Consider the following 16,668-nt stretch of genomic DNA (forward strand, 5'->3'; position numbering starts at 1 on the left):
CCTCTTCTGACTTGTAGGCCTGGTGTGACATCATTGTTTAAGAACATTGTACACATGACATCGCCTCAGGCCCTTAATCAGTACATGCACCAGAGATGCCGGCAGATGAGAGGTGGTTCACTGATCTTCCCTCCGGTGGCCACAGTCTACTGACTTGACTGCTAGACCAAGGTTATGTGAATTGATTAGTTTATCTCCAGTAGGTAATGTCTTCTCCAGAAATCCCAGCTGATCAGTAAGGAAGAGAGGAGCCAGATCTATGACGATAACCCCTTCATATCAATGATTACAGCACTTTGTAATAGAAAGTAGAGCTTTTTAGATATGAGTCATTTTATACTAAGTCACATACAGACTGATCTCTGGTGCTAATTGCTGGCAACTCAGGAGTGAAGAGACACCCAATGCTAATTTATTGACTTTTGGATAACTATAATGACATGCTTTGATTGACCATGCAATTCTGAGACTGCCTGTATATCGAGGCCCGAGACATCAGACTCCGCAGAGTGGATCTTTGGCCTAATTCAATGTCAGTGAGAGCATCTGAGCATCTACTGTACCTAAGTATAAAGCTTCACTCATGCGTCCGTGAAGCATGGTCGATATACAGACCACGATCCAAGGACTGGCTGCAGATCTCCTGATCCAAACTTTACAACTTCAAAGACATACTTCAGGATGTTGAGTTTGGGTCGTGAGACCTGTGGCCAGTCCATAAATAATGGTCCTTACTCAGACTACGTTTCATAGACAGCTGAGTGGGGCTGTGGCATGAGACGGTGAAAGCAAATGTGGCCTCTAACGATGGTTATTGCCATGACCTGTAATCACCATCTCACTGATAACCAGACTCTGTGTCTAAATAATGAGGTGGAACTGCCATGTTTTCTAGAGCTGGAACATTTATTTATGACTCTTACATGGTCATGTAAACTATGAACATCATTTCTAGATGTAATATTATCTTAAAGGTTGTGTGTTTGCCTTACAGGAAACTATCACATGAAAACTTGGTTCAGTTATATGGAGTCTGCACGAAACAACGTCCAATTTTTATAATTACCGAGTATCTTTCTCATGGCTGCCTGCTGTCGTACCTGAAAGAGGCTCGATCACATGTGGGAGCAGGAGACCTCCTCTCCATGTGCAGTGACGTATGCGCAGCAATGAATTATTTAGAGTCCAAACAGTTTCTCCACCGTGATCTGGTAAAAGAAATTCACATTAAACCTTAAAATTAGTATGGATGGCTGAATAAATGGCTGAGATGGGAAGATCTCTCTCTTTGCAGTTGCAGAAACAACCAACGAGCTGAATTACACTGTGCATGTGACACGCCCACCAGGGCTATGGGGTACCCGGAATCGGACCGGACAATTCTATGGGGGAGGTCACGGGGCCATGATCCGTTTCCATGGCCCTGGCCATGTCATAAAAGGATAGTTATGTGGTGTTTAATCGTGACGCCACCCGTGGAGTTTGACAATGGGTGGCTGACGCTGCGGTTTTGGTCCACTGGGGCTGATGGTGACGCAGCAAACATGGTTCAGCTCCCCACGGGTAGAGCGGGGCCACAGGGCAAATATATTTGACTGTTCAGATGGTGGTGAACGTTTGTGTGCAGAGAATAAGTGAAGGACACAGAGAGGTGCAGATTTCTTTACCTTTTACTTGAAAGCAGATACAATCTGGGGTACCAATTATAGATGACAGATTGAGTCCGGCTTGCCTGGAGGCATTCAGGAGATCCACCCTGCCAGGTGGGGTTGGGGACCTTTCTTCTGCGCTCTATTTTCGGGTCCCTGCTGCTTGTAGCTAAGCTGCGGCCCTCTCCTGCGTGATGGTTTCTAACCTGTATGGCAGACAGCGTGAGTCTATATCACAGGCACTGTCATTTTCACTGTCAGCCCGGGCTCTTGGTCTACTGCTGTGCCTTCAGGTGTTTGGTGTGGCCAGGGAGCTTGCCCAGCCAAGGACTCTGGCATCCCTTTTCGTCAGCGCTCCGCTCTGGGATCAGCTATAAGCAGTTTTTATTCCCCTGAGCTCTTGTCTCTGCTCCTGTCCCTCTCCTCTCCACAGACCATCTGCCAGCTCCACTCTCTGTGTCCTGTCAGAGCTCCAGCTGGCTCCCGTTTCCATGAGAACTCTCCTGTTTACTCTCTCAGCTGAGTTCTTTCTGACTCACTAACCCCACCTGCTGGCCAGAATTTATAAGGAAGCTCGCCTTTCTGGCCTGGAGCCAAAATTGACATGTACACTGTGTTACCTGGCATGGGGACCCACCCCCCCCCCGCCTCCAGGCATGACATCACCCCTTAGAGAGAGGCAATGTCACCGTGGCAACCAGACTCTGGGGTGCCACACATGCAACTCCCATAAAAGTGAATTGGGAGTTAGGGAAAAATCTTGTGTACACAGGAATTTTTGACAACATTTTGGGATAGAAACTGAGAAGACAGTATCCAGATCCTTCTCTAAAACTCAAAACTGCTCAAAAACTTGGAGGATCTGCTCAGTTTATGTTCCAACTCATCAGACAGACTCCATAGCCTAAGGGCAAGTTCACACAACATTTTTAAGATGCCGGAGCCCTACCGAGGTTTTCCTAGGCAGGAAAAAGTCAACTGTCTCTTTCATGAAGTTGCTTAACCGGTAGTTTTTCCATCATCTTGTGGCGGCTTCATTTTTCTGTAATTTTTACATAACTTGGTTAAAAGGAGTAATGAAAGATGGAACGTGCACAGCAATGTCGTTTTTACATTGTTGTGCATTATGTCCATTTTTGCAGCAGGTTAGCGACACGTTTACAGGTGGGTACTCAATGGAATCCACCTAAAAAAGATTTTGCATGCACGTAACCTAATGCTATTTTTGTACCTGATGAACCAGCACAGCACTGCATAAAGACAGGTATTCCCATATTAGAAATGAATGGTTGAAATTGGAATACACTTTTAATTAAAAAAAATTGACATTGCACAAAAGAAAATTATAAAACTGCTAATTACATAATTTCTGATTTTGTTACAGGCTGCCAGGAATTGTTTAGTTGCTGAAAACGGCACCGTAAAAGTTTCAGATTTTGGCCTTTCAAGGTACAGCAATTCACATATTGCAGGCTTTTTATTGTTTTAACAGCGTATATGACCAGAACATATGTACAGCAAGTCGTTTTAACATTGCTGTGCATAAATTCATTCCTTTTGGCATCTTTTTTAGAGCTGTTTTGGGGGGTTGCAGGCAGAATCTCCCTGAAAAAGATGTCATGTGCACATACTCAAGGGAGTCTATCCTTTTTGGATCCTTGTACAACTAAGGGTGTGATGATGTGATAGGCTATGTGGATATCATTTTGTGTATATTTCTATTTCACTTATTTTCATAGTGTTTTTCTTGTATGTCTATAGCCTGACTGTATCTGTCTCTTGATGACCCCCTGTAGTTCTTTAATCCCCAAGGCTCCTTTGTTCTCCTCTGGGAGGCCTGGAAACCGCCCCAACCTGTTTGACTACCCCTGGACACAAGGAAGGGGGTGGGGAGGTCAAGAGCTGGTCAAGTCAGTTCCTGTGTGGAGAGGATTGTGTAAATACTGCACTTCAGAGAGAACGACCCATTTTATCCTCTGGTGCTAGAGTTTTGGACTATCATCTCCCTGGACATTTTATCCTGTTACTGGACTACATTCTTGTTCTGGACTATTGTATCCTCAGTGTGGTGGATTGTTTATGGACCTTCTAATTTTGCCTGTAATAAAGGTCTTGGGATTGTTCACCCTTCCCTCGCTCTGTTGATTGTGTGGTATCAGAGAAGGACCCAGTGAAAACTGGTGGCAGGAGTTGGATCAACAGAGTATAACCAAATGGAGAACCACCCACTGAGTGAGTACAAAAATTGGACTGTATCCAGTTTACAGGAGAGAGCCAGAGACCTGGGCCTGAACTACCAGGGACTGACTAAAGAGACCTTAATCGATCTACTGGTGGGCGCTAGCCCGGCCACCTCCTCCTAGATGTCTGAAGGACGAGCACTGGAGACAGGGATCCCCATCCAGAAAAGTCAGTGGTTGGTGTGGTATGAAGAAAAGATGGCGGTTCAGGGCCCCAGCGTCTCTCAGGAGGAGGAGGCTGCCCACTGGGCACAGCGGAGACAGGAAGCAATGGAGCTTGAAAGAGGGAGTAACGCAATGTGGAGTGTAACCCCAACGATCCGGGAGCCTGTACGGATCACCCGGACAGAGTTTAAGCCATTTGATGAGGCTTCCGGAGATGTGGAGGGGTTCTTCAAAGAGTTTGAGCAGCAGTGTGCTGCGATGGAGGTGCCCCACTCTAGCTGTATGCGTTTGTTAGTGGGGCTCCTGAACGGAAGCATGGCGGAGGCTTACCGAACCATTGACGCACCGCAGAATCGGGATTATAACATTGTAAAGCGGACTATCCTGGATTACCATGCTATCACCCCAGACTCATATAGGGCCACGTTCCGAGACCCCCCATGCACCACGAGGGGATCGTTTAGGATGTATGCATATAAGATGTCCCAGGCATGTCAGAGATGACTGGAAGCAGAAAACGCCTTTACTGTGGAAGATGTTATACAGGCGTTCTTTATAGAACAATTTCTTGCCAAGTGCCCGCAGAGGTACGGCAATGGGTCCGGGAGCGCACGCCATGTACCGTGGATAGAGCTGCAGCCCTGGCCGATGAAGCCCTTACTATCCGGCCACAATGGAGAAGGCTTCTGGACAATGAACCACGGCCTACTCCCGCGCCCCGTCCCCCTCCAATTATATCTGCCCTTCCACCTAGTCGCAAGCCGATGACAATCACGCCTCACAATCCTAGGCCCCAACAGTTCCAAACACGACCTGGGGGTATCACAGAGAGGAGGTGTTATGGGTGTGGGCAACCTGGACATTTGCAGTCTGGCTGTCCCTCCAGGATTCGGAGGGAGCCCCATGCAGCCCCACCTCATCCAGCGCATCTTGTGCACTCCACCCCGCCTGAGGAAGAGCTACCACCAACCCCACCAGAGTGGACCACCCACCACGGCACCATAGATACTCCTCCTGGAGTGTACGGACTCCGGCCTCTGTCCTTTAGCTACTCAGAGCAACGGCAATGCCACCTGCAGGATGTCTTCGTTGATGGATACAAAGTGTCAGGATTTAGAGACACGGGGGCATTCTTGACTATCGCTGACCCCCGTGTGGTTCGACCCGAGGCAATTTACTAGGGTCCGAGAATTCCCATTGTCCTGGCGGGGGGTACCCGCAAATATATACAGCAAGCTTCTGTGCATTTGGATTATGGTTGTGGAGAAAAACTGTGTTGGATTGGTGTTATGGGAGGACTTCCTGCATATATCCTCCTTGGTAACGACATTGGGGAGTTACAGTGCCAATTTGTGGGAGCAGTCACCCGACTACAGGCCCTTCAAGCACTACATCATCCGGACCTCACCGGGGAGCAACCACCACGAACCGCATCAGAGTCGGTAAGCAATACGTTCGCTGCTACTACATTGGGAGAGTCTTGGGACAGAGAGGAGTTTAGGAGAGAAATAGAGGGTGACACTACGTTAGCAGCCCTTAGGCGAAAGGCATAAACTGGGCACATGGGAGATAATGGGGATGGCTTCACTCGAGAAAACTGTATTATCGTGTAACAAAGGGCAGTGACCAGGGCAACCCTGACGCAACGACCAGGCAACTCATTGTCCCTCAGAAGTACAGGGCACAGCTACTCCAACTGGCCCATGACATCCCCTTGGCTTGGCATCAAGGGAGAAAAAGGACTGAAAAGAGAATCACCCAAAGTTTTTACTGGCCTGGCGTCTCGCAGTTGGTAGCCCATTATTGCCGCACCTGCGATGTGTGCCAGCGAATGCGGCATCCAAGAGCTCGACATAAGGTACCCCTGCAATCCCTGCCCATAATTGAGGAACCATTTCAACGTGTAGCTGTCGACATCATAGGTCCTCTGGCCCACACCAGCCGGTCGGGGAAAAAATATATCCTGACCGTGGTGGACTATGCCACTAGGTATCCTGAAGCTGTGGCCCTGTCCAGTATTACAGCAGTAAAGGTAGTCGAGGCCCTTGTTACATCTTTACCCGGGTAGGGTTTCCCAGTGAAATATTATCGGATCAAGGCACTCATTTCATGTCAGATCTGGTCCAGTCCCTATGGCATACCTGTGGTGTTCGAGCCATTCGCACCACCCCATACCACCTGCAGACCAACGGACTATGTGAGCGCTTTAATGGAACCCTAAACAATATGCTGAGGGCATTTGTTGACATTGAAAAAGAAAGTACCTAGGGAAAGTACCTGCCACATCTCCTCTTCGCCTATCAGGAGGTTCCCCAAGAGTCCACAGGGTTCTCTCCCTTCGAACTACTGTTTAGCCGGAAGGTCCGTGGGCCTCTCACTCTTCTGAAAGAACATTTGGAGGGAGACATCTCAGATACCCATCGTTCCCTATGTTCTAGAGCTCAGAGACCGTCTCGCCCAGCAAGCTACCTTCGCTAAAGAACATCAGCGAATGGTCCAGTCCAGACAAAAAACCTGGTATAACCGTAATGCCAGGAACCTGGAATTTATGGAAGGACAGCAAGTGCTCATGATTACTGCTTCCCCTGCCAACAAGCTTCAAGCAGTGTGGGAAGGCCCTTATCAGGTTGTCAAGAAAATGAATGACACCAACTATGTTATTGCCCTGGACTCTAGTGGTCGACGACAGAAAACCGTCCACATTAACATGCTGAAAGACTACCACGACCGATCTCTGCCTGTTCTAGCTGTCTGCCACCCCCCAAGTGATACCTCCGACGACGAGTATCTCCCCGATCTACGCCAGGATGCCCAAGGATAACTGGAACAAGTACCCCTGGGCTCCCATTTATCGGATATACAAAAGGAAGATATTGTCGCCGTACTAAGGCCGAGGGCTGCTACTTTCTCCTCAAAGTCGGGGAAGACTACTCTCACCAGCCACCATGTGGAAACCCCCAGACAATGCTCTATCCAGCAGGTTGCCTACCGGGTCCAAGAGGCTGTTCAAAGCATGATAAAGAATGAACTGGAGGAGATGAAACGACTGGGAGTTATTCAGCCATCTCACAGTTCTTGGGCCTCTCCTGTCGTCCTGGTCCCCAAGAAGGATGGTACAACACGATTCTGCATTGATTACAGACGATTAAATGATGCCACCAAGAGTGATGCTTATCCCATGCCCAGGATTGATGATCTATTGGATCGTCTGGCCAGTGCCCAATTTGTGACCACGTTAGACTTGAGCAAGGGGTACTGGCAGATACCCCTAAAGGAGGATGCTCGGGAGCGGTCTGCCTTCTTTACTCCATTTGGGCTTTTCGTGTTCCTGGGAATGCCCTTTGGGATGAAAACTGCCCCTCCCTACTTTCCAGAGACTGGTAGATCGACTGTTACAACAATGTCATTACTTTGCCTGTGCTTACTTAGACGACATTGCCATTTTTAGCACAACCTGGGAGGAACATCTTAAACACTTGGGCATAGTGCTAGACTGTATCCTTACTGCAGGACTGACCATTCGCCCTGATAAGTGCCAAATAGGGATGGCTGAGGTGCAGTACCTCGGGCATAGAGTAGGGGGTGGGACCCTAAGGCCTGAGCCTGCCAAGGTGGAAGCCATTAGCAACTGGTGTAGACCCCAGACTAAAAAGCAGGTACTTGCATTTTTAGGAACTGCTGGTTACTATCTCAAATTTGTTTCTAACTTCAGCACCATGGCCAAGCCCCTAACCAACCTGACCTGCAAGAACATGCCTAGGAATGTGACATGGACGACTGCATGCGAGGATGCCTTTTCAGCCTTAAAGACCGCCCTCATCACTGCTCCTGTCTTGGCTGCCCCAGATTATAAGCACAGGCTCCTCATGCAGACAGATGCATCCACCTTTGGGATTGGGACAGAACTTAGCCAAGTGAACGCCGCCGGAGAAGAACATCCTGTTGCCAGTCGGAAACTACTGGATCGGGAAGTTGCCTATGCCACTATTGAAAAGGAGTGCCTTGCCATCGTATGGGTGCTAAAAAAATTGCAGCCATACTTGTATGGCAGAGACTTTACAATTGTTACAGACCACAACCCCCTCACATCGCTGAACCTTGTATCAGGAGACAATGGATGATTGCTGCGGTGGAGCTTGTCCTTACAACCCTACAGCTTCTCCATCCAATACAAGTGGGGAAGCCAACACCAGAACGCCGATGGTCTGTCTCGACAAGAAGAACCATAGGCTCCCCAGGCCGACCTACCCCTGCCACTGTACAAGGAACTATAAATGGTTGAGCAATGTGGACTAAAGTGAGCAGGCCAGAGGTCTGTGTAGACCTCATAGCGTGCTCACTTCTTATGGGGGGGAAAGGTTGTGATGGTGTGATATGCTATGTGGATATCATTTTGTGTATATTTCTATTTCACTTATTTTCATAGTGTTTTTCTTGTATGTCTATAGCCTGACTATATCTGTCTCGATGACCCCCTGTAGTTCTTTAATCCCCAAGGCTCCTTTGTTCTCCTCTGGGTGGCCTGGATACCGCCCCAGCCTGTTTGACTACCCCTGGACACAAGGAAGGGGGTGGGGAGGTCAAGAGCTGGTCAAGTCAGTTCCTGTGTGGAGAGGATTGTGTAAAGACTGCACTTCAGAGAGAACGACCAATTTTATCCTCTGGTGCTAGAGTTTTGAACTCTCATCTCCCTGGACATTTTATCCTGTTACTGGACTACATTCTTGTTCTGGACTATTGTATCCTCAGTGTGATGGATTGTTTATGGATCTTCTAATTTTGCCTGTAATAAAGGTCTTGGGATTGTTCACCCTTCCCTTGCTCTGTTGATTGTGTGGTATCGGAGAAGGACCCCGTAACAACTGGTGGCAGTAGTGGGATCAACAGAGTGTAACCCAATGGAGAACCACCCACTGAGTGAGTACAGAAATTGGACTGTATCCAGTTGACAGGAGAGAGCCAGAGACCTGGGCCTGAACTACCAGGGACTTACTAAAGAGGCCTTAATCTATCTACTGGTGGGCGCTAGCCTGGCCACCTCCTCCCAGATGTCTGAATGATGAGCACTGGAGCCAGGGATCCCCATCCAGAAAAGCCAGTGGTTGGTGTGGTAAGAAGAAGATATGGCGGTTCTGGGCCCCGGCGTCTCCCAGGAGTACAAGGAGGAGGCTGCCCGCCAGGCACAGCGGAGACAGGAAGCAATGGAGCTTGAAAGAGGGAGTAACGCAATGTGGAGTGTAACCCCAACGATTCGGGAGCCTGTATGGATCACCCGGACAGAGTTTAAGCCATTTGATGAGGCTTCCGGAGATGTGGAGGGGTTCTTCAAAGACTTTGAGCAGCAGTATGCTGTGATGGAGGTGCCCCACTCTAGCTGAATGCGTTCGTTAGTGGGACTCCTGAACGGAAGCATGACGGAGGCTTACCGAACCAATGATGTACGCGGAATTGGGATTATAACATTGTAAAGCGGACTATCCTGGATTACCTTGCTATCACCCCAAACTCATATAGGGCCACGTTCCGAGACCTCCCATGCACCACGAGGGGATCGTTTAGGATGTATGCACATAAGATGTCCCAGGCATGTCGGAGATGGCTGGAAGCAGAAAACGCCTTTACTGTGAAATATGTTATACAGGCGTTCCTTATAGAACAATTTCTTGCCAAGTGCCCCACAGAGGTACGGGAATGGGTCCTGGAGCGCACGCCGTGTACCGTGGATAGAGCTGCAGCCCTGGCCGATGAAGCCCTTACTATCCGGCCGCAATGGAGGAGGCTTCTGGACAATGAACCACGGCCTGCTCCCGCGCCCCGTACAAAGTGTCAGGATTTAGAGACACGGGAGCATTCTTAACTATCGCTGACCCCCGTGTGGTTCGACCGCGAGGCAATTTACCAGGGTCCGGGAATTCCCATTGTCTTGGCGGGGGGTGCCCGCAAATATATACAGCGAGATTCTGTGCGTTTGGATTATGGTTGTGGAGAAAAACTGTGTTGGATTGGAGTTATGGAAGGACTTCCTGCAGATATCCTCCTTGGTAACGACATTGGGGAGTTACAGTGCCAATTTGTGGGAGCAGTCACCCGACTACAGGCCCTTCAAGCACTACATCATCCGGACCTCACCGGGGAGCAACCACCACGAACCGCATCAGAGTCGGTAAGCAATACATTTGCTGCTACTACATTGGGAGAGTCTTGGGACAGAGAGGAGTTTAGGAGAGAAATAGAGCGTGACACTACCTTTGCAGCCCTTAGGCGAAAGGCATAAACTGGGCACATGGGAGATAATGGGGATGGCTTCACTCGAGAAAACTGACTATATTATCGTGTAACAAAGGGCAGTGACCAGGGCAACCCTGACGCAACGACCAGACAACTCATTGTCCCTCAGAAGTACAGGGCACAGCTAATCCAACTGGCCCATGACATCCCCTTGGCTGGGCATCAAAGGAGAAAAAGGACTGAAAAGAGCCTCACCCAAAGTTTTTACTGGCCTGGCGTCTCGCAGTCGGTAGCCCATTATTGCCGCACCTGCGATGTGTGCCAGCGAATGCGGCATCCAGGAGCTCGACATAAGGTACCCCTGCAATCCCTGCCCATAATTGAGGAACCATTTCAACGTGTAGCTGTCGACATCATAGGTCCTCTGGCCCACCCCAGCCGGTCGGGGAAAAAATATATCCTGACCGTGGTGGACTATGCCACTAGGTATCCTGAAGCTGTGGCCCTGTCCAGTATTACAGCAGTAAAGGTAGCCGAGGCCCTTGTAACCATCTTTACCCGGGTAGGGTTTCCTAGTGAAATATTATCGGATTAAGGCACTCAGTTCATGTCACATCTGGTCCAGTCCCTATGGCATACCTGTGGTGTTCGAGCCATTCGCACCATCCCATACCACCCGCAGACCAACGGACTATGTGAACGCTTTAATGGAACCCTAAAAAATATGCTGAGGGCTTTTGTTGACGTTGAAAAAGACTGGGAAAAGTACCTGCCTATCGGGAGGTTCCCCAAGAGTCCACAGGGTTCTCTCCCTTCGAACTACTGTTTAGCTGGAAGGTCCGTGGGCCTCTCACTCTTCTGAAAGAACATTTGGAGGGAGACATCTCAGACACCGGAATGCCCATCATTCCCTATGTTCTAGAGTTCAGAGACCGTCTCGCCCAGCTAGCTACCTTCGCTAAAGAACATCAGCGAATAGCCCAGTCCAGACAAAAAACCTGGTATGACCATAAAGCCAGGAACCGGGAATTTATGGAAGGACAGCAAGTGCTCATGATTACTGCTTCCCCTGCCAACAATCTTCAAGCAGTGTGGGAAGGCCCTTATCAGGTTGTCAAGAAAATTAATGACACTAACTATGTTATTGTCCTGCACTCTAGCGGTCGACGACAGAAAACCGTCCACATTAACATGCTAAAAGACTACCACGACCGATCTCTGCCTGTTCTAGCTGTTTGCCGCCCCCCTAGTGATACCGCCGACGACGAGTATCTCCCAGATCTCCTCCAGGTTGCCCAAGCGGGAGGATCACTGGAACAAGTGCCCCTGGGCTCCCATTTATCGGATATGCAAAAGGACGATATTGTCGCCGTACTAAGGCCGAGGGCTGCTGCTTTCTCCTCAAAGCCGGGGAAGACTACTCTCACCAGCCACCATGTGGAAACCCCCGGACGACGCCACATCCAGCAGGCTGCCTACCGGGTTCCAGAGGCTGTTCAAGGCATGATAAAGAATGAACTGGAGGAGATGAAATGACTGGGAGTTATTCAGCCATCTCACAGTTCTTGGGCCTCTCCTGTCGTCCTGGTCCCCAAGAAGGATGGTACAACACGATTCTGCGTTGATTACAGACGATTAAATTATGCCACCAAGAATGATGCTTATCCCATGCCCAGGATTAATTATCTATTGGATCGTCTGGCCAGTGCCAATTTGTGACCATGTTAGACTTGAGCAAGGGGTACTGGCAGGTACCCCTAACGGAGGACTCTCGGGAGCGCTCGGCCTTCATTACTCCATTTGGGCTTTTTGAGTTCCTGGGAATGCCCTTTGGGATGAAAACTGCCCCCGCTACTTTCCAGAGACTGGTAGATCGACTGTTACAACAATGTCAAGACTTTGCCTGTGCTTACTTAGACGACATTGCCATTTTTAGCACAACCTGGGAGGAACATCTTAAACACTTGGGCATAGTGCTAGACTGTATCCTTACTGCAGGACTGACCATTCGCCCTGATAAGTGCCAAATAGGGATGGCTGAGGTGCAGTACCTCGGGCATAGAGTAGGGGGTGGGACCCTAAGGCCTGAGCCTGCCAAGGTGGAAACCATTAGCAACTGGTGTAGACCCCAGACTAAAAAGCAGGTACTTGCATTTTTAGGAACTGCTGGTTACTATCGCAAATTTGTTTCTAACTTCAGCACCGTGGCCAAGCCCCTAACCGACCTGACCCGCAAGAACATGCCTAGGAATGTGACATGGACGACTGCATGCGAGGATGCCTTTTCAGCGTTAAAGACCGCCCTCATCACTGCTCCTGTCTTGGCTGCCCCGGATTATAAGCGCAGGTTCCTCGTGCAGACAGATGCATCCACCTTTGGGATTGGGGCAATATTTAGCCAAGTGAACGCCGCCGGAGAAGAACATCCTGTTGCTTTTGCCAGTCGGAAACTACTGGATCGGGAAGTTGCCTATGCCACTATTGAAAAGGAGTGCCTTGCCATCGTATGGGCGCTAAAAAAATTGCAGCCATACTTGTATGGCAGAGACTTTACAATTGTTACAGACCACAACCCCCTGACATGGCTGAACCGCGTATCAGGGGATAATGGAAGATTGCTGCGGTGGAGCTTGTCCTTACAACCCTACAGCTTCTCCATCCAATACAAGCGGGGAAGCCAACACAAGAACGCTGATGCTCTGTCTCGACAAGAAGAACCATAGGCTCCCCAGGCCAACCTACCCCTGCCACTGTACAAGGAACTATAAATGGTTGAGCAATGTGGACTAAAGTGAGCAGGCCAGAGGTCTGTGTAGACCTCATAGCGTGCTCACTTCTTATGGGGGGGAGAGGTTGTGATGGTGTGATAGGCTATGTGGATATCATTTTGTGTATATTTCTATTTCACTTATTTACATAGTGTTTTTCTTGTATGTCTATAGCCTGACTGTTTCTGTCTCTTGATGACCCCCTGTAGTTCTTTAATCCCTAAGGCTTCTTTGTTCTCCTCTGGGAGGCCTGGAAACTGCCCCAACCTGTTTGACTACCCTTGGACACAAGGAAGGGGGTAGGGAGAACAGGAGCTGGTCAAGTCAGTTCCTGTATGGAGAGGATCGTGTAAAGACAGCACTTCAGAGAGAAGGACCCATTTTATCCTCTGGTGCTAGAGTTTTGGAATCTCGTCTCCATGGACATTTTATCCTGTTACTGGACTACATTCTTGTTCTGGACTATTGTATCCTCAGTGTGGTGGATTGTTTATGGACCTTCTAATTTTGCCTGTAATAAAGTCTTGGGTTCACCCTTCCCTCGCTCTGTTGATTGTGTGCTATCGGAGAAGGCCCCCGTGACACTTTTCTTCTGATTATTCCACTCCTGGTTTTGGCTTACAAATACTAATGTACAATACTGAACATGTGAGCGCGGCCTTATATGAATAAATTGAATCCATTTCTAAATGAGACCTATTGTAGTGCCTAAAAGATTAGCAAACAAATGAACACAGCAGAAAGAAATAATAAAATTTAAAATTAAAAATGTATAAAATTGCACCAATCCACATGTGATCCACATATAATGAAATAATTAAATTAACTCGTGCAAATATTCATACAGTTCCAATCAAATAGCCTTCCTGATATGTCACAAAATTAGAATGGAAACCATTCAATTCCATAGTAAAACAAACCACTATGTATGGACAATTCAATAAAACAAAGGGACACCATATAGCTAAAATTCTATATAATCTTTATTACATCGGATTTAGGCAATTATAAACTTGTGCAAACAAGTGCCAAGGACATACAAAATATTAATCTAAAATCATAACATATACTTATGAAAAAATAATAAAAGAGGTCTGTCAAAAGATTATAATGGATTAATGATCTATCACAGCATCACACACATATTGATATAACAAATGTGCATACCTATAAACAGTGGTATATTAAAACAAAAAAATTATGTATAACACAAAAGTGATTATACCCGCAATTGGGTTGTAAAATAATATGTTTATGCATCAATGATATGTCTTTGTGATAAACTCACATCCCAAAGTGATAACCCATAACATAATACTCAATAATGTGTGAGCCGATTAAAGATGTTACATACCCGTGGTATAATGACAGCCTCAAAAGTAATGCCCGGCACTCCCCGACGCGCGTTTCGGAACTGGCGTCCTTCGTCAGGGGGATGACGTATTGTTTAATGCCCCAGTATAAATAGGGAATTACCAGGTGAGCAATCAATGACCGGACGCTGCTGGCGCATGCGCGGCAGGAGCTACCCGGAAGACCATGCACAAGCCGGCGTCATGTGACCTGACGCGTCAGGGAAACCCCGCGCGTCATCCACATAGAGACACCCATTGTCATGGCATCCGGAGCGCAAACCGCGCATGCGCACACGTCCAATCATGAACGCACACACAGCAATCACGCCGTGACCAAACATCTATACACAATAGTAAAACATGGTGTAAGTGATACTCAAAAGCAAAGTGCAATGCAAAAATATAAAGGGACCAAGAAAGAATATATAATACATGACAGTGATTAAAATTAAGTATACAAAGTAATATACACATACATATTTTTATATGATCATAATAGTGAAACAAGGGGGGGAGGGGGGGGGAGGGACAAAAGGGAGGGAGGGGAGAGGAAAGAAACATAATTGCAATATATAGTTATATGACACCATTAAAACACCCATTGTCATGGCACCCGGAGCGCAAACCGCGCATGCGCACACGTCCAATCATGAACGCACACACAGCAATCACGCCGTGACCAAACATCTATACACAATAGTAAAACATGGTGTAAGTGATACTCGAAAGCAAAGTGCAATGCAATAATATAAAGGAACCAAAAAAGAATGTATAATACATGACAGTGATTAAAATTAAGTATACAAAGTAATATACACATACATATTTATATATGATCATAATAGTGACAAGGAAAGGAAAAGGAGGGGGGAGGAGGGACAAGAGGAAGGGAGGGAAGAGGAAAGAAACATGATTGCAATACATAATTATATGCCACCATTGAAACGCAAACATTATGGGTATGTAAAAAAAAAAAAAAAAAACCCACAAATTAAAATTCAAAACATCATCAATCTACATGCTGTTTACAATATGAATGACACTTCTGTAGATGTAGAAAGCTCATCTTGATCCTTCACAAGCTCATCTTACGAATATTCAAACAATATAACAACCGACTCTCGATCACATAGTTACACTAAAATAAATAAATAAAATATATATTAAAACAACACATAAAACACACAAGGAAAACATATACGGACACCCTTTTAGGAGAATTAACTCCAATGAAGAGAGAATTCACACATACAAAAAAAGAAAGAAAAGAAACCAATTATAAAAATGGAACAAAGGACATATATTCGTTGAGACCAAATGGGGACACAGAATTTAATGTCCAAATCCACTTGGTCTCAAGTTTAGCCAGGGACACGCTCACATTCCCTCCTCTCATAGTGGGTCTAATCATGTCAATCCCTCTTACTTTCAACAATGAAGCATCACACTTGTGATGCAGCTTAAAATGTTTGGGCAAAGTCTTAAGTAATGAGACATCCTGAATATCTCTTGCTGCCAAAATCCCAAGAACATGTTCACGTACTCTAACTTTGAGTTGTCGAGTCGTCATACCCACATAGATGAGTGAACAGGGACATGTTGCATAATATATTACTGCTTTGGACAAACAATTGATAGAGTGTTTGATCTCATAACGTTGAGATCCATTTGCATTGCTAAAACTTTGGGTATTGATAATATTCGGACATGCTACGCAATGTCCACATGATCTACAGCCCAACGGAGATTTAAATCTAGAGAGAAATGTTGTGTTCTGCTCCCCAACATAATGACTCTTCACAATACTATCCCTTAAATTCTGTGACCTTCTAAAAGTAATAGATGGAGTCATTCCAATATATTCGGAAAGAATAGGGTCAACTTGTAAAATTGACCAGTATTTTTTAAGACAGTTTCGCAAAGCATCTGCCTGTCCAGTATACTGAGTAATAAAACGAACAGTTTTATTTGATTTCGGACTCTGATTGCTATACAAGGCATTATGTCTTGTAATATGCTTTGCCCTATTGTACGCTCTTTTTATCGAGCGTTTACTATAACCTCTCTCTACAAATCGAATTTTTAATTCATCTGACTGTCTTTCAAAATCCTGGTCATCTGAACATATCCTACGTAGACGTAAAAACTGACCTATTGGAATTGAATTAATCAACGCTGGTGGATGTGATGAGGAGGCCTGTAGTACAGAATTGACCGCTGTGGATTTCCTAAATAGATCCGTTTGAAGACAATTATATTCGTC

General features: G+C 46.8%; 1 protein-coding gene across 1 annotated transcript in view; it reads left to right on the forward strand.

Moving 5' to 3' along the window:
- Window positions 1-16,668, forward strand: part of BTK (Bruton tyrosine kinase) — a 289,004-nt gene that overhangs the window by 249,744 nt on the left and 22,592 nt on the right. The window contains exons 15-16 of the mRNA XM_073573073.1: window positions 995-1,211; window positions 3,034-3,098. Of these exons, the coding sequence (XP_073429174.1) occupies window positions 995-1,211; window positions 3,034-3,098 (282 nt within the window). The remainder of the gene's footprint in view (window positions 1-994; window positions 1,212-3,033; window positions 3,099-16,668) is intronic.

This window comes from Dendrobates tinctorius, unplaced genomic scaffold, assembly GCF_039654945.1.
Source record: "Dendrobates tinctorius isolate UK_male_01 unplaced genomic scaffold, ASM3965494v1 ptg000034l, whole genome shotgun sequence".
NCBI lineage: Eukaryota > Metazoa > Chordata > Amphibia > Anura > Dendrobatidae > Dendrobates > Dendrobates tinctorius.